Source organism: Eulemur rufifrons, chromosome 30 (assembly GCF_041146395.1).
Source record: "Eulemur rufifrons isolate Redbay chromosome 30, OSU_ERuf_1, whole genome shotgun sequence".
In the NCBI taxonomy this organism is placed as follows: domain Eukaryota; kingdom Metazoa; phylum Chordata; class Mammalia; order Primates; family Lemuridae; genus Eulemur; species Eulemur rufifrons.
In genome coordinates, this window is record NC_091012.1 from 124899102 (window position 1) to 124921578 (window position 22477).

At 39.6% G+C, this 22477-nt stretch overlaps 1 protein-coding gene and 1 non-coding gene across 2 annotated transcripts in view; both read left to right on the forward strand.

Annotated features, from left to right (window-relative positions):
- Positions 1-21919, forward strand: part of APOO (apolipoprotein O) — a 54443-nt gene extending 32524 nt beyond the window's left edge. The window contains exons 6-9 of the mRNA XM_069463636.1: positions 3795-3886; positions 6815-6895; positions 17025-17090; positions 21664-21919. Coding sequence (XP_069319737.1) covers positions 3795-3886; positions 6815-6895; positions 17025-17060 — 209 coding nt within the window. The 3' untranslated portion in view covers positions 17061-17090; positions 21664-21919. The remainder of the gene's footprint in view (positions 1-3794; positions 3887-6814; positions 6896-17024; positions 17091-21663) is intronic.
- On the forward strand, positions 1334-1440 carry LOC138379286 (U6 spliceosomal RNA). Its single transcript, XR_011232063.1, has one exon. It is a non-coding gene; the product is annotated as a U6 spliceosomal RNA (small nuclear RNA).
- Positions 21920-22477: the final 558 nt, after the last annotated feature.

Sequence of the window (22477 nt, forward strand, 5' to 3'; positions counted from 1 at the left end):
AGCTGTTGAGGAAAGCATTCCGGTCTTATTTAGATAGTATTTGGGATTAATGAACATCCAAGGCCAAGGTGTTGGGATTTTGGCTGTTGTTCAGGAGATGGGGATGTGGGGTTGAGTGAGATGAGCTTCCCCCTTCCTCTCCACGGTTAGGTTACGTGGAGAAGTCTTACAGGCCCACAGAAAGCTCCCTATGCTATGGGTACGTTCCTACACTGTCAAGTGTTTGTCGCCTGCACATCCATCAGGGTGACCATCCTGAGGAGGATGGGGGACCATGGTCTCCTGGGCAGAGCAGCAGCATGAGGACACCTGCTACTCTGGGTCCTATTCCTTTGTTTTTGTTTGTTCGTTTGTTCCTATCTCTCTTCATCCTTTTCCTGGGAGGGCTCAGTAGTATTAAAATAATTTGAAACCTTAATTCTTTTTCACAGATGTTCTCACGAGCACACAAACACACTGACACATGCACAACAGCAGGTCTTTTCTCATGAGTGCTGGGTATAGAAGGGCCAAGGTGAGTGGCATCCAAGGGGTTTGCCAAGCAAGATGAGTGGGATGGTAGGTAGGTCTACAGGTGGCCAGAATGGTTTGCTGGCCCCTCCAGGTAGATGGTCCTGTATGCTGGCAGCAGCAGGATGGGTGCAATGGTGTGGAAGGTCCCTCCTGGTAAGGTTTCTTGAGTGTATCTGCTCAGGTAGTCTGCCTCAGTTGATGACGATGGCCATGACTATGGTGGTGACAAGGGGCCCCCAGAGAGGTGAGTGGATGATCATTCAGAGGAAGCGGGCCCGGTTAGGGCACTCAAAGGTGGCAGGTGATTGTTGCCTTCTGATGGCTCTCCCCAGCACTGTTGGCTAGTGGCTCCCCTCTGGAAATGCTGGTAGTTACAGCCCACACCACCGGGCTTCTTGGGACGTGTGGGCTTGGAGGTGGGGACAGGGGCATGTGATCATACCTCCTTCCTAGGGTTCTGGGTCCCCAGCTCATGGTGTGAACCAGCAGGAGCTAGAGGCCCAAGGGCTGCCGCATATCAACTTTCCCTAGAGGAGTGAAAAATGACTGGGTGGCAGGTTTGCTGTGCTTCCCCGGTCCTCACTTGTGAGCTGCCCAGGAGCTTAAAGCTTCAATTGGCCGGGGACAGGGGGGCAGAATCCCAGTGCTGTCACAGGCTTCTCTCTTCTTGGATAATTTTATCCTTTCAATCCGGGCAACAGGACCAGGAGAGAAACATTGATTTATTAATAGTCTAGGTTGATAACATTTGTATTCTCTTCTGTAACCCCAGTTCCATATTTGGGGATTTGTCTGCTTAAAGTTTTAAAACCAACAAATAGTGCTCACTTCAGCAGCACATGTACTAAAATTGGAACGATACAGAGAAAATTAACATGGCCGCTGTGCGAGGATGACACACAAATTCATGAAATGTTTCATAAAAACAACCACTAAACAGCACTTACATTATATTAGAACTGTCTAAGTATTATTAACACACATTGTGCTAGCATCTATATGAGTCCCATGGCAAAAACACTGTGCCTCTCAGTGGAGTCAAGTCCGTGTGTATTCTCCTGTGTCACCCTCTACCAATTTTCTTAACCTCATTCTTGGGTTTCTACAGGCTCTGCGTCCTGCCATCTATTCTATAATATCAATTCCCCTTTTCCCCACAGCTGTACATCCTCCTACAAGCTGGCCTGAGACTTCAATACTGCTCTTGTCTTGGGACTTGTCTTCTTCACAATCTCTTGGGTTTGAGCCCCTTTTCCTGGGTTCTACATTGTCTTCTTCTCAGTTTACTCTGCCATGCTGTTGAACAACATGCTTAAGTCACTTTCCAAAAAGCATATATTGGAGGTAAACTTCCCAAGATCTTGCATGTCTGAAGATTACTTTCTGCCCTTGTATCAAGTGATAGTTTGGTTGGGCATAGAATTTGTTTACCATCAGAACTTTGAAGGTGGTGTCTTCTAGCATCCTGCATTGCTGATGTGAGAATCAGTAGCCAGTCCAAAGGCTTCCTGCTTCTAAAGTGATTTAGTTTTTCTTCTTCCTGAAAGCTATGAGGATCTTCTCAATCTTTAGTGTTCTGAATTTCCTTGGTGCTGTGACTAGATATAGATATTTTCATTCCTTGGTTGGACACTTTGGTGGTTCGCAGCCTTCAGCTAAAGGAAGATATCTATCTTATATTTTTTTTTGAAAATTTACTCTCATTCTTTTTCCTTCCTGAACTCCTATGAATTAGCAATTGAGTTGTTTAAAATGACCCTGTGAGACTACTTTGTTTCTTTTGAGTTTTTTTACTGTGGTCATTTCCAAGAGCTCTTTCTTGTTCTCTGACTGTTGCTTTTTCATAGAATTCTTTTTTAATGTAGTAGCTTTTCAAATTTATTTGATGATACTTAATAACAAGTTTAGTTTTCTTTTGAAGTTTGTCTGTTTCCAGTCCGGTCCTTTTTTTTTTTCCTCTTGCTTGTCTTGATCTTTCTCGTTTGTGTTTCAAATCTTCTTCAAACGACTGGTGATCCTTGGTTGTCTGGTCATGTTTCAGAATGAGGCAACTGAAACACGCGTAAGAACTCTTTCTGCATAGATGGGGCCTGCTGATGCGGGGAGCTGGATAGGAACTGACCTTACATGGGGTCACCTATACCCAGTGCCAGTGTGAGGAGGGCTTCACTCTCAGGCACTAACACACACACCCCTGGCAGCTATCTTGGTTCTCAGCAGGAAATGCATGGGGTTTCTTTAGTGATAACCTGGCCCTTTTAAAAAATTTGGCCTGATGTGGCTTCCTGGCCATGGGCAGTTTTGCACTGGGATGGCAAAGGGCACAAAAGGGTCAATTGGTCAGTGTATAGGACTTGTGTTTGTCCCGTTCTCCTTGTCTTGATCCCTGGTTGCTGTCTCCACTCCCCACAGCACCTGCCATATCTGGGTCTGGAGCCTTTGTAGGGGCTGTCTGGGACAGATCTGCTTCCTCTGAGGCTACAACCCCTTCCTTCTCAATACTTCAGGGCAGCATGTCCTCTTGTTTCCGTTCACTCTCCATTTTCTGAAAATTGGTTGTTACTTCTTAGCTATGGATGGCCCCTCCACACATTTTCTCTTCACTGTGGGTTTACTAATCTGTATTTTATTCTTTTACTGTTATTTTAATGGGGTCACAGAAAAGAGAGGAGAAGAATGCTTGTGTTTAGTATTTAAATAGGAAGCCAGTTGCTGTGAAAGAACATAAACCCTAGAAACCAAAATACTGGTTTGTTTATTTGTTTTCAAAACAATCTTTTATTCTGCTCCCTTGGAAAGGGAAGTTTTCTGGAAAACATTTGCTGAGTGAAGGAAGCCAGTCACAAAGGACCACGTATTTATTACGTGATTCCATTTGTATGAAATGTCCAGAGTACAGAGTAGGCAAGTCCATGGAGATAGAAAGTAGATTAGTGGTTGCCTAGGGCTGGGGGGATGAGGGAATTAGGGGGTGTCTACTAATGGGTATGGGGTTTCTTTTGGAGATGATTGAAATGTTCTAAACTTGATTGTGGTGATGGTTACATAACTGTGAATACACAAAAAGCCACTGAACTGTATACTTTAAATGAGTGAATTGTGTGAATTATATCCCAATAAAGTGGTGAAAAAGTAGTGGTTCTTTTTGGTACACATGATTATTATTGGACACATTCACTTTAGGACCAAAGAAATCTTATTCAGTATTAAATATGTAAGGTAAATTGTGATGATAAGGATAATGAATCATCTGATGGTGTGTACAACCTTTCATTTATTAGGTTCAAAAGTAAAGAAGCTGGTGTATCCACCTGGTTTCATGGGAGTAGCTGCCTCTATCTATTATCCACAACAAGCCATCACATTTGTCCAGGTAAGGTAGATGGCCCAGTAAGCCACGATGTCCCTCAGTCTTGCTTGTGTATGTATGGATTTGCTCCTTACTTTTATTTTGCAGTTTTTGTAACATCAGACTAAAATTTGTTTGCACATATAGATGAACTACAGCAAATTTAAATTATTTTCTCCACTGTATACCTCAGTTCCAGCCCCCTATCCAGTAATGCCAGTGTTCACAGAATTTGAACACCAGTTTGCATGCTGATTTGAATATTAATCAAACTAAATTTAAGATACCTTTTTTGCGTACTTACGGGGAAGTGTAAAGACTCAAATTCCAAAGCTGATAATTATGGGTCACTCCATTTAGGCATGTCTGGTCGCAACCTGCTCTGGTTGGACTTGCCAAGACAGGCTGTGCTCTGGCCTCCACGTTTTCATCCTGGTGCTGGTGCAGGCCTTGCTTTCCTTGTTGGGGACTCGGGAGACTGTAATCTCAGGCCCTACCCAGACCAGATGAATTAGACACTGTGAGGATAAGGGCCAGCAGTCTGTTTTAGCAAGCCCTCCAGGTGATTTCATTGCCTATGATGTTTGAGAACCACTGATATAGATCAGTAGGTAGCCTGAGGAGGGTGCTGTCAGGAGTTAGTGCGACTCCAGACATACAGTCTCTCAGAAAACTGGCAAGGGCAAGGCAGGCTCTAGGTTTTGAGGTCCTGGGCAGATTATAGAGTCAGGGACTTAGTTGCCAGAATTGCCATATCACATGGAGACTCAGTCCCAGGAGGAGACAGCAATGCAGTCACCAGAATTGGGCTCTGAGCCAGACCAACCTGATACTGAGCTCCCTGGATTCCTCAGGACAAAATTCAGGCCACCTTCCTGGATCGAGCTACAGTTGTAGGTGGGAGTCCAGTGGCGTCAGCTGTGGGAAATTGATGGCTTTGGTCATGAATGCCATTAAGATCTTTTCAACATTGGCACGACATTGTTTATAATGGTCATGGAGACAGATAGTTAATGCTCCTGTCCCTGCTCTAGCCCTAGCTCAGGAACAGTGAATGATGTCTGCCCACCCTAGATAATAAAAATAATTAAACATCATCTCAGTCTGTTATGATTTAAATGGTAAATAGCTAGGTTGGGAAGGTGGGCTAGGTTACTGGCTGAGAAGCATATGTGGCTGCCCCCATATGCCACAGCATATGTTGCAAAACATCTTTTTGTATTCACAACCAAGATTGATTGTAGGATGCAAATCTGAGTTGAATTCTTATTTATTTTTAAAGTCAGTGGGAAAGAATTTCTTTTTTAATCTTTTGTACCTAGAATAAGCCAAAACAAAACAATTAACTTTATCTTCATTAGATATAAAACCTTAGTGATCTGTTTGGGATGATGGAAAAGTTCTGGGAAAGATAGTGCTAATGGTTGTATGACATTGTGAATATACTTACTGCCACTGAATTGTACACCTAAAAATGGTTAAAATGGTAAATTTTATGTTATGTATCTCTTACCACAATAAAATCAAATCAAGGCCCGGCGTGGTAGCTCACGCCTGTAATCCTAGCGACTCAGAGGCTGAAGCAGGAAAATTGCTTGAGGCCAGGAGTTCAAGACCAGCCTGGGTAACATGCGAGAACCTATCTCTAAAAAAAAAAAATTGTTTTAATTAGCTGGGCATGGTGGCTGGTACTTGTAGTCCCGGCTACTTGGGAGGCTGAGGCAGTAGGATTGCTTAAGCCCAGGAGTTTGAGGCTGCAGTGAGCTATGATCATACTGCTGCATGCCAGCCTAGGCAACAGAGTGAGACCCTGTCTCTTAAAAAAGAAAGAAGAGAAAAAAATGTAAAACACTGGAAACAGTGCCATATGTGTAAATGCTCAATATGTCTACTGATGGGTCCAAGAATCATATCATGTCATATATTTTAAGAACAGTAGGAGCAACTGGAAGCAGATAGCTTGTAAGAAATCAGCATGTTGCAAAGACTGCTAGATTAACTAGTACTGTGACCTTGACAAGTCACTAGGCCTCTGAGTGTTTCCTTATAGTCTTTGTCTACTTACCACACAGAGTTGTTACACAGGATAGAGAAAATTTATGTGAAAGTGCTTTGTGAACCAAAATGCTATACACAAAGGTTAGTTATTATAAAAATTAGGAAGAGAATAGTAACTGCTTTCAGAAATTTGAAGTACTGTCATGGGAAAAAGTAATCAATATTCTTTGTCATAAATAGGACCAGTGGATGCAAATTACTAGAAGCATTGTTTTTTGGAAAGCTCGGTACTTAAAAAAGAAAAAGTTTCCAGCAATTCCAGCCAGCTAGCTAAAGGTGGATAAGCTTGTTTTAAGGTCATAAGCTCCTTGACCCTGGGGCCTACCTCAGGATGTTGGGAGGACAATTCTTGATCAGGTTACCTCCAGAATCCCTGCAGAAACTCAAAAGAGTTTATGTTTCGGGGCCTGGGAAAACTGGGTGCATCTTCATTAGGTTCAACTATTTTTCATCTAAGCCCCTAAAATGAATGATTGATTTTCAGCTTAGCAAATGTGACTTGGTTGGCTGCAATGTGCCAGGCAGGGTGCTAAATGTGATAGGTAGAAGCCTTCTTTCTGTGTCTGATTTTCAGGAATTTCTCATATCAGCAATGGTCTCCTGCATTTTATTTTCCTTTAGTTTTGAAAGTTTAGGATACATACCTGTAATTTATGGCAAGTTATTTTAAAAGATAACTATACACAACCATTTTTTTTCTCCTTATTCTATCATTCTTACTATCTTTTTATTGGTTTATGTTACACAGTTTTAATGTGTATGTCCCAAGATTTCCTGTAGTAGTCATATGCTTAAATATGATTCTTTGGGAAACAGAAAAAAAGAAAATAGAAAATTCTCTTCCTTACCAGTTATGTATGGAATAGCAACAGATCTTTTCTATTTTGTTTCAAGGTCAGTGGGGAGAAATTATATGACTGGGGTTTACGAGGATACATAGTCATAGAAGATTTGTGGAAGGGGAGCTTTCAAAAGGTGAGAAACATCTTTTTCATTACCTTCCTTTTGGTTTAAATATGTGGTTTCTCTAGGGTTTTGTAAAATGCCTGATAACTCTGTTGCTTTACTTGCTTTTTCTGTTTGTTTCTAGTTACCTCTCCAGCTCAGATTTTCAGGTGACCTTTATTGGAGGATCAATAGAACTGCTGAGCATTTGGTTATTTGGTTATCAGCAGGGCTGAATAAGTGATGACCATAAAATGCATTCCACCGCAGTCTTACACCATAATTTCCACTCTGCTGTATTTATCCTTTGCTCAAAGTATAGCATATTATCTGAAAGTTTTATCAAAAGTAGATACAAAGGGAACATGCTATGTTCCCAGAAAAAAGACAAATAGTTGAAACCCCCTTCTCCTCTTTACTTTTCACTTATCATTAAGCTCTGTTCTTTCCTTTAGCGGTGCTGTTTCTGTTTATCCCCCAGGCTTCTCGGGTCAGCTGAGAGTGTGAGCCCTGGTATGTTGGGGACCAGCCACCAGCTGCAGGCCACTTTCTCTATGCTGTCTGGTGGATGAGTGGCAGAGAGTAGTGGTTTTGTAATTGTAAGAACTTGTCACCTTTCGTCTCTTCTAGCAGCCACGTAGCTAATTAAATGTTACCCTTTTGCCATGTTTGCTGGAACATTCTCCCTTTCCCCTGATAAGGAAGAATGAATACAGAATAAGGCAGCATGTCTCCACTAAGCACTCAGGGGTATAGCCAGCTAAGGAAGAATTAGGGTTCTTTTTTTGTAAGACAGAGTCTTCCTCTGTTGCCCCAGCTAGAATGCAGTGATGTGATCATAGCTCACTGCAACCTCAAACTCCTGGGCTTAACCAATCCTCTTGCCTCAGCTTCCTCCCCATCCAAGTACTAACCAGGCCCGACCCTGCTTAGCTTCGGGGATCCGATGAGATCGGGCATGTTCAGGGTGGTATGGCCGTAGACTCAGCTTCCTGAGTAGCTGAGACTATAGGCATATGCCATGACACCTGGCTAATTTTTCTATTCTTAGTAGAGACGGGGTCTCGCTCTTGCTTACACTGGTCTCGAACTCCTGAGCTCAAGCAGTCCTTCCACTTCAGCCTCCCAGAGTACTAGGATTATAGGCGTGAGCCACCATGCCCTGCCGAATTAGGGTTCTTATATTAACATACCTTCTACATCATAGATTGAAGGAAGTTCATTTTGACTCTAGTTATTTCAAATGAAAGTACTTGTAAAAATATATGTAAATGACTGTCTGAAAATTAAAATCTAGAATTTTGAACTGGAATTTGGAAGTAACAGTATAGAATAAATTATAAGCCCATTTCATTGTTTATGTAAATAATCTGCCAGTGAAATCTTAAGGCTAATTTTTTATACTGGTGGTTTCTAAAAGAATTAGTCCCTCTTGAGCCTGTTTAAACTGGCTCTTGAGTAGGAAGTTCTGTATCAGTATGAAGTGTCCCTTGGCAATCCTTTTTAAAGAATAAACATTCATAGTTTTATTTTCATTTCTCTGACATTTTCTATGGAAGCTTTCTTTCCTGCTTAAAAATTTTCTTAACAAGTCCACACTGAATTTTATATGGGAGAGGAAGTAAAATGTCACGAAAACCATACACAGCCTTAGAAAGAAATGTGAAAAGTGAGACTAAATCAGCTTCAACTCCGAGCGCTCACTGTGGTGTGACCGCAGACTTAGGCGCACTGAGGCTGGGGGTGGGCACGGGGAGGGTGCCCCGGGAGCCTCTGAGCCTCCCTGCAGTATCTGTGCAGACACACACGAACACCAAAGCTAAAGTGGGAGCTGCAGGAGCCTCTCGCTTGGAAACAGCTCTCTGCTCTGAGAATTCAGCTAGTGCAGAAGCACCGGTAGTATGGTTGGAATGCCAGTTAAACAGGCCAGCATTTTGTGATACTTTGAACATTAGGTATTAAAGCTACTCATATGAGGGTCTTTCTGGAGTGGGGTGGTAAAGATTTCTAATGAGCTCATGGTTGGTTTGCATTTCTTTCTCTCTTTTATACCCTTGTCCTCTTCAGAGTCATTGAGAACTTAAAAGTGTTCTCCTATCCGTTTATTCTCCAAGCATAATTTTCCTGACAGCTGTCTGTTCTCAATAGAAGGTAATAAAATTGACGTTGACTATGTCAAACATTTACTACTAGTTTAAAGGGAAACTGTCATAAGGCCCTATTAATTGAAGATTCATTATATTTAGATTTCAGGAATTGTTTGATAATGAAGTGCCATGGTTTTTTGCAGATTCCCTCCACCACCATTCCCCCTTAGACTTTGTGGGTTTCAAGGGTTTTTTTGTTTTCGTTTTTTTAATGAGAGCAAAGATTTAAGCTACCCTGGAACAGGAATCTTTTAGGGCCCTGGAGCTGAGTATATTCATAGACTGTCAAATAATTCATAGTCTAGTAAAGGCAACGAGGAAAGCATGCAACCAAAATACAAGACAAAACGTGTTAAGTGCCTGAAGAAAGGCACAGAAAACAAATGTAAACTTTTGGATGAAGAGATCCTGTGTCATTGAAGGGAATGGGGGGACACTTCATGAACGAAGTTTTTTTGTTTGTTTCTTAGCTTGTTTGGAAGTTGGTTTTCAAGTCAGGCTTTAATTACCAGTCTCAAGTAGGTAGTATCTAATTCATAATTGTTTGTACTTTAATGATGTAACAGATGTACATGCTTTTGGTTGTACATAGTCAAAGAAATGGTGGACATTATGCTTAAACAGGGCCCTGAAGTTTTAAATGATGGCTCAATTCTTAATTGTATTTTTCCCCATGGGCCTATATTACTCTGAAGTACCCTAAACAGGTCTGTGGCATTTTGCTGCTCCGCCACATCCTGTTGCCTTATAGGAATTGTTTCTATGTGTTTGCACTGAGTCTTCTACCAGTGAAGTCTGGATGAGGTAGCCTTTCAATCTGTCATTGTCACTGATCACTCAAGAGAAATTTATCTGCTTCAGCTAAAATGAAGTCTTTGTTAGAACTGTCATAGCTGTGTCCAGAAATATTGTTCTCATAGTGTGGGTTAGGTTTTTTTTTTTTTTTAGGTAAAAGAATATATAACTTATGTATACAGTTTAAAATCCAACAATATAATGACCACACATGTACCAACCCATCATCTACCTTTAAAAATAGAGAATTACTAATGCCTTCCAAGTCTTCCAAGGCCCCCTCCTCCTCGAAGGGAGTCATTGTCTAGAATTTTGTGTTTTTCTTTAAACTGTTCTTTTCATTTGACCATATATATATATATATTCTAGAACACTATAGTTGAATTTGCCTGTTTTTTGCCTTAATAACGTAAATATACCGAATACAAATAAATATATACATATATAAAGTTTATCTAGCTAGAGTGTTACTATATGTATTATTTTGCAACTTGTTTTGTTCCCTTAACATTATGTTTCTGGGCTGTGTATGGTAGTAGTTTATTCATTTTCACTGCTGTAGACTATTTCTTTGTGGGAAAATGCCCATATTGGTGGCTAGTTGGGTGGTTTTCAGTATGTTGCTGTTACACGCACAGCTGTGAGCATGGCTTCATGGTTTATGAAGAGTTCTTTTAGGCTGGTTTCCTGGTTTATAGGGTCTGCATATCTGCAGTTTTACTAGACGATGCCAAGTGGTTGTTTCCATTTTTGCCAGTCTGGTGGCTTTAAAAGAGTTTTTTGTTGTGGTGTGTGTGTGTATATATGTGGCTTTACTTTATTTCCCAATTTTCATTTTGAAAAAATTTCAAAACTGTAGATCAGTTGCAAGACTAGTACAATGAATCTACCCTTCACTTAGATCCACTAATTAACATTTGCTGTATTTGTTTTATCTAGCTTTTTATACATGCTCAATGTTCACACACACATATATATATTTTTTTAACCAATTGAAAGTTAGTGATAAGTATCACTGTACTTTCCCACCCATATCTAATTCAGCATGTATTTCCCAAGAAGATGGAAATTCACTTGTATAGCTAGAATATCATTATTTTATTCGGAAAAGTTAACATTTCATTGTTTATATAAATATTACCCAATATATAGCCTAAATTCACATTTTCCTAGTTGCCTCAATAATGTGCTTTCCTTAAACAACTTTTTAATTTTTTTATAGCTAAGTGAATTATTATAAGGCAAACACCCTTGTAAACCATCATCTAGGACAAAATAATAGAACTTTGCCAGCCCCCCTCAAAGCCCCTCCATGTAGCCCATCCCAGTCACGATTGATCCTTTTCCTCCCTCCCCAAATAACTACTATCCTGACTTTTATTGTAATAACTTTCTTTTCTTTCTTTATGACTTTCTTTCTCACTTAAGTATTCGTCCCTGTCACTTTAGTCTTGCTCATTATTTTTGACTTAATATGCTTTTCAATGTTTTTTTTTGCCTTTAAGTCTCTCTTAATCTACAGATTCCCCTTCTATCATTTTATTTGCTTTACAATGTATCTGTTAGAAGAACCTGACTCATTTGACCTGCAGAGTTTCTAAAAGTTTGGGTTTTGCTGATTATACATTTATGGTGCAGTATAATATGTTCCCTGTGTTTCCTGCAAATTGGCAGCTGGATCCAGAGGCAACTTGATCTGGTTCCTATTTGATCCTTTTAGCAAGGCTGTAGATCTGTGTAGGCACATAGTCTGGTTTTTGCTTTGCTTTTTTGGTGGTAGCAACTGTTAACAGTTAATGCTTAGACCCATTGACTGAGGGGTTGGAAAATGGTGATATTCCACTTCTGTCATTTCACTTGCACATTATTAGATGGGATATTTTGACAAGGGACCCCATCTCCTCATCTACTATTTAGTTACCTAGTTATAGTTTATATAGGAAAAACAGAATAAATGCTTGATTTTTTTTCTTATTCATCTGGTTTCAAAATAATGAACTGGTTCCCTCTCATCCTAAGAAGGTCACCAATTAGTTTTTCTTTAGAAATATTATTTTGGCTGGTGAAGACAGGGGAAAATATTTATAGATTTAAACATATTTGATGGCTTTGAATGCTTTGCAATTCTTACCCTTATTATGGTTTAAACTGTCCCATTTTCTAGTATAAGTTGGTTCTGGGTCTTCTTGACATGACCCAAGTCATATGTGGTAGTTTCTTTGCTATTTGGCATGTCAGGATGTTTCCAGAATGTCTCATCATGGTTTTAATTTACATTTCCCTGATTACTAGTGAGGTTGAGCATCTTTTCACAGGTTTATTGGTTTCTTCTTGAAATGCCTGTTCATGTCTTTTGGTCATTTTTGGTATGGGTCATTTGTCCCTTTCTTATTGATTTTAAGGGTTCTTTATTTTTTCCCTAGATGTTAATAGTTTTTGTTACATATTTGCAGATGTCTTCTCCCATTTTGGGGCTTGTCTTTTTATTAATAGTTTTGGTGTCTTTTGATGATCAGAAGTCCTTTATGTAGTTGATTTATTGCTTTTTTCCATTATGGTTTTCACTCTTTGACTCTAGGAGCTTAATATAAACTTGGAATATTTATTGATTGTCCATTGCTAATCTGAAACCCTTTCAGAATAGTCCCAGCCTATGGTCTGGGATCAGAGGTGGAGGCCAGTTGTGGGTGTCAGTCCTCAGGGCCGTAGTCTTTCATGGCTTTTTTAAAGTTGTCTTATAATTAGCTAAACACAGCAGTGTGTCTCAGTAAATGTCATAGTCTAGTTTTTCACAGTTTTTAGAAATGCAGCAAATTACTATGAATTGTTAGAATGATTGTTAAAGGCCAACAATAACTAATTATTTAAAGGGCAGGAAAATACATACAGAAACATAAACCTGTTACCAACATGGAAACTGAGCAGAACTTCTGAAACTGAGCTTTTAATGGTTTTATTAAGCCCTTGCTGGCTCAGCGGGAAAATGAAAGGGAAGCAGCAGCCGCCACCCCGAGCGAACATGTCCTGCTTTTTCTTCCTTCATTCGAAATTCCTCAGCTCTCTATAAACACTCGAACGTTTAGCTGAAGGTAAATTATGTAATTTAAAAATGTTTATCTTTGAAATAAGCCAGTCACAGCAGGACGAATACTGCATGAATCCACTTAAACGAAGTATCTAAAATAGGTATCTAAAATAGTCAAAGTCGTAGAAGCAGAGACCAGAATGGTGGTTGCTAAGGGGGCTCGGGGGGCGGGGGAGTTGCTAACAGGTGTAAAGCAAGCAAGGTGAAGAAGTTCTAGAGATCTGCCGCACAACACTGTGCCTATAGATAACAGTACTGTATTGTACAGTTAAAAATCTGTCAAGAGGGTAGATCTCATTTTAAGTATTCTTACCATTATGAAACTTGTTTGAAAAAATAAATACAATGTGATGGGTTTTCTAGAAAGCTAAAGTTGTTCTGCATTGGGCCCTTCCTTTCTAGTTTTTTTGCTGTCTAAAATTCTAAGAAATAAAGGTATTAGGCAATGATTCTTCTTTCCTTTCTCAAACACCATTACTTAGCAAAATAAAAAGTTAGAAACCTTGAAAAAAATCACTTCTTCTTTAGAAAGGATGCACTTTTGGTATCAGCTGGGAGGATGCAGCGTTGCCCAGGGGCTAAGGGGCCTAAGAGGAGAGGGGCAGCAGGCTCCCACCCTACCTCTGCCTCTTACTGGCCCTAGAACCTTGGCAAGTTACTCCAGCACCCTACGAACTGGGGGTAGCACCTCCTGGGGCTGTTTTGAGGAATGAGTTTATCCATATGAGGAACACATAAAGTGGAAAGACTCTAGCACATGATACTCACCAACTACCGCTCATGTGACACTGCACAATTTCACTCCTGCCTCAGAAGATATTGTCTACTGATACAAAATCAAAGCATATCTCATGGTCAGGAGTCCACATATGATTGTTTTAATTTTCTATTGCTACCGAAACAAATGACTGACTGCAAATTTATAGGCTGAAAGTAATACAGATTTATTTATCTTAGCTCTGTAGGTCAGAAGTCCAATATTAAATCAAGGAGTCAGCAGGGTCGCATTCCTTTCTGGAGGCCCTAGGGGAGAATTCCTTTCTTGCTCATTTAGGTTGTTGACAGAATTCAGTTCCTTGAGGGTGTAGGACCATGGTCTGTTTTGCTGGCTGTCAGCTAAGAACTGTTCCCAGCTTCCTTCCTCCATCTTCAAAGCCTGCAACAAGTCCTTTTAAAATCCCCCGTCTCTGACCTCTTCTTCTGCTTGCCTCTTAGACTACAGGTATTCCTGTGATTCATTTGGGCCCACCCAGATCATCGAAAATAATCTCCCTATCTTAAGGGCAACTGAATAGCAAGCTTAATTCCAATGCCACCTTAAGTTCCCTTTGCCGTGTAAAGTAACATAGTCACAGGTTCCAGGATTAGGACACAGACATCTTTGGGGGGTCCATTATCCTGCCTACCACATCCAATGAACTAGAATTTTGTTGGGATCTTTAACAGGTCATTTATCCTTACCTTTTATTTTTTCATCAAAAAAAAAATTAAGTAACCTACCATATAGGCTAGGTAATGTTTATTGAGCACTTGGCTGTGAACTTGGCCCTGGGCACTAAGATCTTTGCTCAGGAAGAGTCTGTGAGACAGGTTCTATTATTGCCCCCATTTTACAAGTGAGGAAACTACATTTTGGAGAAGTTAAGTAATTGATGAAAATAATTCAACTGCTGAGAGACTCAGACATTTCAGTAGGCTGCTGTGCCTCAGAGGTTTGTCTGGCAATCCCTCTTCACATGGCAGTGCATACTAAAAAGAAATCAGTGCTTTGATTTTTAAAAAGGTTCCGATTTTGCTAACAGAAATCGTCCTTCATGTTCGTGGACGTGGTAAGAAAATAAATTTAAAATCCAAAACCAGATCCGCATTAAAATTAGATTATCAGGAGAATGAGTTATAAAATATTTTTTAAAAAGAAGCTGTTTCTTTGTCTACAAATGCAGAAAAAAATGATTTCTGGCTTGTGCTAAATCACGAACTGCATTTTGAAGTCAGAATGTTATTTTCTTTGAGATCATGGCAGTCTCTGCCAAGAGAGGTCTTATTTGTATTAGGGTCGGTGGATGGGCTCAATATTTTTTTAGTCAGTTATTGGACTGTCATGTTTTGTTATACTGTAAGTGATATGTAATCAAACAAGAAAATTTTCCTAGCAACAGAGTTGTTTTCCTCAATCAGAAGAATGTTTTTGTGTGCTCATTTTCTTCATGTCTAAAAGATAAGAAAGCTTATGAATTTAGCATCTTAGTTTTTGAGATCGGGGTACTGGCAAGCATAGATAGTAGAATATATAAGAATATCATTAGCAGTACTTGCCAAGCATTATGTTAATTCAGACCTAAAACACATTTAACTAAGTAGAGAACCACATTGTTTTTATGCCAGACCCAGTTGTTGGACATGGTTATCTGACTCGCCCTCAAAGCCTCTTTTTATCTCTTCTTGTTATTCATTAATCATATACCCAAATTTTTTTTACACTCATATCTCTAGGTTCTATCCCATTTCATTTGTTTACTCAACAGATATTTGAATACTGTGTGCTAGGAAGCCCCGGGGATAGTCTGCCCTCATGAAGCTTACAGATTAATGAAGGATTCAAAAATGAAAGAAATAATTACACAAATCAGGAAGTGCATGGGTGCTATGAAAGTGAATAAAAGGTTCTAACCTGAATTGAAGGGCAGGATACAAAGAAAGCCTTGATCTAAAAGATGAATAGCATTTAGCCAGGCAAAAATTGGGATTGACCAATCTAGATCAAGGCGTACATTTTGCAAAGGTCTCATCCCAGTAAGGAGATTGGCAAGTTCAAGCAACAGCGAAAAGGCCTCCGGCGCTGTATCGTGCATGTGTTTGTGTGTGTGCACATGTGGCACAGGGGTAGGGAGTGGCTCTGCAGTATGAGGATAAGGGCACCGGTGCTGAGTCCTGTAGAGCTCCATTCCAGAGCATCAGGTAGACCTGAGTATTGTCTGTTGATCCACCAAGCAATGCATATAACCTTGTTCCCCAGAACTCCACTCTCAAATGGATGTGGTGACCATATAATTTATCATCCAAACCAGGATACTCTTGAGAGTGAAAGGGAACACGATTAATTATACTGGGACAAGTATAAAACCGTACTTATAGACCAAGTTCTCAGCCACTCCAGTGAGCCCCAAAGTTGCCTAGAAACCATGCTCTGAAATGACAGAGTTGGTCACATGTTCCTTCTTTCTCACCTTTTCCTCTCCACCCATGAATAACTCTCAGAGAGGGCCACCAGGAGAACCTGCGCCAGGTCTGGAGCACAGAATCTCAGCCCCATTGCCCGCCCGGCTGCAGCCTGGTGTATTTCAGACTGGCAGCTCACGAGAGCTCAGATCTTTGACGGAAAGCAGGTATTATTAACGTGTTTTCAGAATTAAAGTCTTAAGAACCTATAGGAAAGAAAGTAAGGCCTTAAACACTTAACACATGAACACTTAGCACATGAACTTTTCCCACTAGAAACTTTCCTACACCACTGCTCATGGATGACATGGCCTAATTATATGTTCCCCGATGGCGGCCAGGCAGAATGGGTGTGGTCCCATTCTAACTTCTTTTGAGTAAACATGTTTTATGAATTGGCCCCTGTGGTGGCTAATGCGCAGAGCGGAGTACCTACAGAAGGCTTCCCATCAATATAAGGCCTTCTTCAACTATGACAGCGGCATGAAGTAATAAATCTTCCTCTTTCAGGAAATAAGAAATCTTTTCGCTATTGATTTGATTTTTTTTTTATAGAATCAACTGTTTGGCTGAACGTGCATAATGAGGATTAATGGAGCTTTATTTCCTGCCCTCTGTGCCCAAGTCACTCTCTACAGCAGGGCATCAGGGAGCCCTCGCAGTTTCTTCCGTTTGCTGAGAAATGGATCACTTTGCAGTGAAATAATATATTTAATGGTTGGCCACTGCAAACATGGGATCTCATTGCCCTCAGCCTTTCTTCGACACTCCCCAAGCCCTCAATAAAATGGCTTGATCCCTCGACAAAATAATAACATTTAATGTTTGTATTCAGCCAAATACCGAAGACATGTTGAGGAGTTTCACTATGTCTTTTCAAACTGCATTAAAGCTCTTACTTTTGTTTTACAAGCCAGGAAATGTGAAGAATTCACCTGGAAATAAGTAGAAAACTTCATGCTCTGCCCATTTTAATCAGGTAAAGAACAAGAAAACACTGTGGTTATTTTCAGCATTATTAGTGCCAGCTGAAATGACTTGTCTTTAGTTAATTTAATTTAATTAATTACAGCAGTTCAACTTGATGTGGCAACATAAGGAAGGGTCGTATTTTATTCCATCTTTAATTTCTGGACTAAAGTGCCGTATTTATTTACTTGTGTTTGTTCCAGTGATGTACCTGGGTTTTTTAGATAAGCTAGAACCAGACAGTTGGGATTTGTCTATAAATCTATTTCAAACAATGAAAAAGTACTGTTATTTCTTAAGTTTTTTTTTCCAAACAGCACTTTATTATAGGAAGCATACTTGTATTCATCTAATACTCAATAAACATTTGTTGAATGCATAACTATTGTAGAGAAGCTCAAGATTATGTAGCGATATTACCTTAAGTGACATAGGGAATTTCTTGTTTAATTATTATTAGGTGTAATTATTTCTTCTTTAAAGATTGAATAACCTGAGGCTAGAACAATTTAAGATATCAGATGAAGTCAGAAAATCAATGAGATTTTTTTCTGGTCTTATGCTCAAATCACCATTTATTTTTATTTATTTGTTCAATATTTACTCATTGAGCACCTGCCAAATATAAAAACAGTAGTTATATTGATAATATTTTGTGTATATATAAAAATTGTATAAGAGCACTTGTGATTTCCTGGTAATTATATTGATTTTGGAAACAATCTAGATATTCAACTATAGGAAAATGATTTAATTATGGTATATCCATAAAGAGGAATATTATTCTGTTTCAACAATATTTAATTACATGGGAACATGTGCACAATTATTAAGTGAAAAAAAAGGTAGTGTGATACATTTTTAGAGGGGATAAAGACCAGGAGATACAACAGAAAATGTAAGTATCTTTCATATCTTTTAAAAAATTAAAATATTTTCTATATTTTCAAAAATTTTCTGCAAGGAATATGAACATTATTTAATAATCAGAAAATTTTTAAAAATACAGTTACATTTATTGTAAATCATGGCTGCTGTATAAAATTCATGAAAACCCTGGGTTTGAAGTTTTTATTTCTCAAGCTTTCTTCATATTTTTAGGGACTCAGTTGTATAAACTTAGAATTTGAGAGAAGTCATCTGGCCCAGCCCCCAGCCTCAAGCAGACTCCCCTGTAGCCCTATATCTTCCTCCTTTTATGCCACCACTGATAAGAAACTCACCCTATGGGGCAGCCATCTTTGGGCAGTTCTGATTTTTAGGAAGCTGTTTTTCTACTAAGCAAAAATATGTCTCCTTGTGACTCCTACACTGTGGTCACAGAAAAGAAATCCAGTTCCTCTTTTACCTCACAGCCCTTCATGTGGTAACCCAAAGCTAGTAGTTCTCAGATACAAACAACTTATGGGGGAGCTTGTTAAAAGGCAGAAGCCTAGGCCCCATCCCAGAATCAGCTTCTCTGGGGAATGGGGCCAGATGTGCATGGCATGTGCCATTAGAACTGGGGGTGGCAGATGGAGGGTGCACAACCAGAGAGCCACACATATCCTTTAGAGACTTTACATTGAATATGGTTGTATTTCTCTACAGGGACAATGAGTGAGACAAAATAAAGGGAAACTAGGTAAATATCCATTTCAGTTTTCAAAGATATTCTGGACCAGAGTTCAGCTTGCTGTATATACAACCTTGATTTCATTTTTTTTTTTTTAGATCTTTATTGGAGGAGGTATAGTTATAAAAGTGATACATGTTGGTTGTAATAAAATTTTTTTAGATAAATATTTTAAAATCTTGTCTTATTCTTTTTTTTTTTTTTTTTTTTGAGACAGAGTCTCACTCTGTTGCCCAGGCTAGAGTGAGTGCCGTGGCGTCAGCCTAGCTCACAGCAACCTCAAACTCCTGAGCTCAAGCGATCCTCCTGTCTCAGCCTCCCGAGTAGCTGGGACTACAGGCATGCGCCACCATGCCCGGCTAATTTTTTCTATATATATTTTTAGCTGTCCATATAATTTCTTTCTATTTTTAGTAGAGATGGGGTCTCACTCTTGCTCAGGCTGGTCTCGAACTCCTGAGCTCAAACGATCCGCCCACCTCGGCCTCCCAGAGTGCTAGGATTACAGGCGTGAGCCACCGCACCCGGCCTTGTCTTATTCTTTATTCCTTTCCCAGAGGTAATTTTTGTTAATAGTTTGGTATATCATTCCAGCCTTTTGTGTTTCTTCTTCTTCTTCTTTTTTTTTTTTAGCGACGGGGTCTCACTATTTTGCCCAGGCTGATCTCAAACTCCTGGCCTGAAGCTCCCTCCTTGGCCTCTCAAAGCTCTGGGATTACAGGCATGAGCTACTGTGCCCAGCCATTTCAGACTTTATATATATATATATATATATATATATATATATACACACACACACACACACACACACACATATGTACATATATCTCCATACATACATGCATACTTTGGTTTTTTGACAAAATGGGATCATATTCCTCATATTGTTCTGCAAATACACAGAAAACTTTATGAAGGCACAATCTTAATTTTGTTATCACACCTAATAAAATTAATGCTAATTCCTTAATATTGTCTAATATCCAGTCAATGTACATATTTCCCTGATTGTCTCATTGGTAACTTTCTGTAGTTGGTTTGTTTGAACCAGGATCCAAACAAGATCTGCTTGTTGGCCAGGCGCGGTGGCTCACGCCTGTAATCCTAGCACTCTGGGAGGCCGAGGTGGGCGGATCGTTTGAGCTCAGGAGTTCGAGACCAGCCTGAGCAAGAGTGAGACCCCACCTCTACTAAAAATAGAAAGAAATTATATGGACAGCTAAAAATATATATAGAAAAAATTAGCCGGGCATGGTGGCGCATGCCTGTAGTCCCAGCTACTCGGGAGGCTGAGGCAGGAGGATCGCTTGAGCTCAGGAGTTTGAGGTTGCTGTGAGCTAGGCTGACGCCACGGCACTCACTCTAGCCTGGGCAACAGAGTGAGACTCTGTCTCAGAAAAAAAAAAAAAAAGATCTGCTTGTTGTATTTGACTGATAGATCCCCCCCCCCGTTTTTTTTTTTTATTTTTTTTGAGACAGAGTCTCACTCTGTTGCCCGTTCTAGAGTGCCGCGGCATCAGCCTAGCTCACAGCAACCTCAAACTCCTGGGCTCAAGCAATCCTTCTGCCTCAGCCTCCCCAGTAGCTGAGACTACAGGCACACGCCACCATGCCCGGCTAATTTTTTCTATATATATTTTTAGTTGTCCATATAATTTCTTTCTATTTTTTTTAGTAGAGACGTGGTCTCGCTCTTGCTCAGGCTGGTCTTGAACTCCTGAGCTCAATCCTCCCGCCTCGGCCTCCCAGAGTGCTAGGATTACAGGCGTGAGCCACCACGCCCAGCTGACTGATAGATCTCTTAAGTCTCTTTTAAACTGTAATAGTTCTCTCTCCCTCATTGTCCCTTGTCATTTGTTTGTTGAAAAGCCTGTCTTATTTGTCCATTAGAATTTCCCATGTTCTGCAGGGATTGAGCGGGGGAAAAAAGAAAAGGATTTCCCATGTTCTGGCTATGGCTGCATGCATCTATTTAGTGTCATTCTGTTTATCTCTTGGTTCCTTTCTTCTCTATATTTCCCACAAACAGTTGTACCTGAAGGCTCAATCAGATTTAGATTCAATTTTTTGTTAAGAATATTTCATGGTATTATGTTGAGCTATGTTGAATGAATGAATTAATGTGCTGTTTTCACTTAATATATTGTGTACATCTTACCCTGTTGGTGCTTATAGATCTACCTCATTCCTTTTTTGGTTGCTTAATGATTTCCTAATATGGACTACCATGGTCTACTTATTCCTTATTAACATAGGTTGTTTCCAGTTTTTGGTTTTTAACAGTGCAGTAAATCTATCAAATTCTTAGAGAAGCCAAAGACAGATTAATAAACTGAGATAGAAAAGTTAGTGATTTACATGGTTAAGAATTTGTTATATTAAAAGATCAAATGAATAGTCACTGGCCTCTAAAATGTTTAGAAACCTTAATTGCTAAGTTATTCATTACATATTAGGAAAATAATCTGGAGAAGACTTGGTTTGTCTTTGGTGTGTCTGTGAATTTATATGTGTTTCATTCCAGAAAAGAATGATAGGGATGATGTGAGAGAAGACACACACTAGACTGAGGGTGACATAATCATGCTCTTCTCCAGCAGATAGCTGGAAATATAGTTGTGTGATCTTCAGAGGGGAAGAGATGTGATGTGTGCTATGCCACTTAGGCATTTCTTTTTTATTTATTCATCCATTCATCTGTTTCATTATGCTCAGATACACAGCCAGTTGAGAATCTGAATGTAGTATTAGTGAACAAAAAACCTTTCTGATTTTTAGTTTAACCATCTATAAAATGGGAATAATTAGTTTTCTCTGGCTTATGATTCTTATGGTCATATAATGATAATGTAAATATTTTATATGGCTTCTCTATTTAAATCTAAAGAATTTTCAAAAGGTAAAGTTTCAGAGTTGTTTTTATTTTTTCTGACACCATTTACTTACATTTTTCTTTTCTTTCCTTTAGTTATAGGTAAACATTGGAAACTCCATACAGTAAATCAATATTTCTACAGAAAAATGGCAGAGAAGTCAGTATCGAATGTATTAAACAGGCTTTCTTCTTCAGGAAAAACTGTACTAGGCCTCTGTTATCTTGGGTGATACCATCCTACAAGCAAACTAATCTGAAATTTTTTCACCTAGAGATAATGTACAAGCCTTAGAATTCCTCATTCTGATGTTGCTATTTATGTACATAATTAAAAACCAAGTTAAAAAAACTCTGATATCATTGAGTGACAGTTTAAGTGTATCTGGTGCCTGTGTGCATGGCGCCTATGTTTGTGTGTTTTGTGTGTGTGGCACATGCTTCTGTGTGCATCCATGGGGTGTGTGTGTGTGTGCATATGCATGGTGTGTGTGTTAAAGACAATTGTTAACTCTTCTCAGGGCAGTATCAGCTGGCAGTCTGCAGAGTCCGGGCCCCACAACACAGAGTAGAGTAGCTCTGAAGCTTACAAATGATGCTTCAATAACCAGCACAAGGAACAAAATGTGTAAGTAACACAGTTTGCCTGACAATGATTAGAAGACATACAAAAGAAAACAGTAACAGTGACTCCCTTGTTGTGGCCGTCACCTCCTAGTTGTACAGATCTTCCGGTTCTTGAATACTAGTGAGAGATTCATAATGAAGTAGTATGTGTCCTCTGCCAGTAGATGAATGGGGATGTGGTTGTGTGTATGGGTTCTCTGTATGTACGGCTTGTATTCCCCTCCTGTGTGGCTCCTGAATGCACAACTCATTGGACTCTATTCCCAGCGCTGGCGGAATAAAC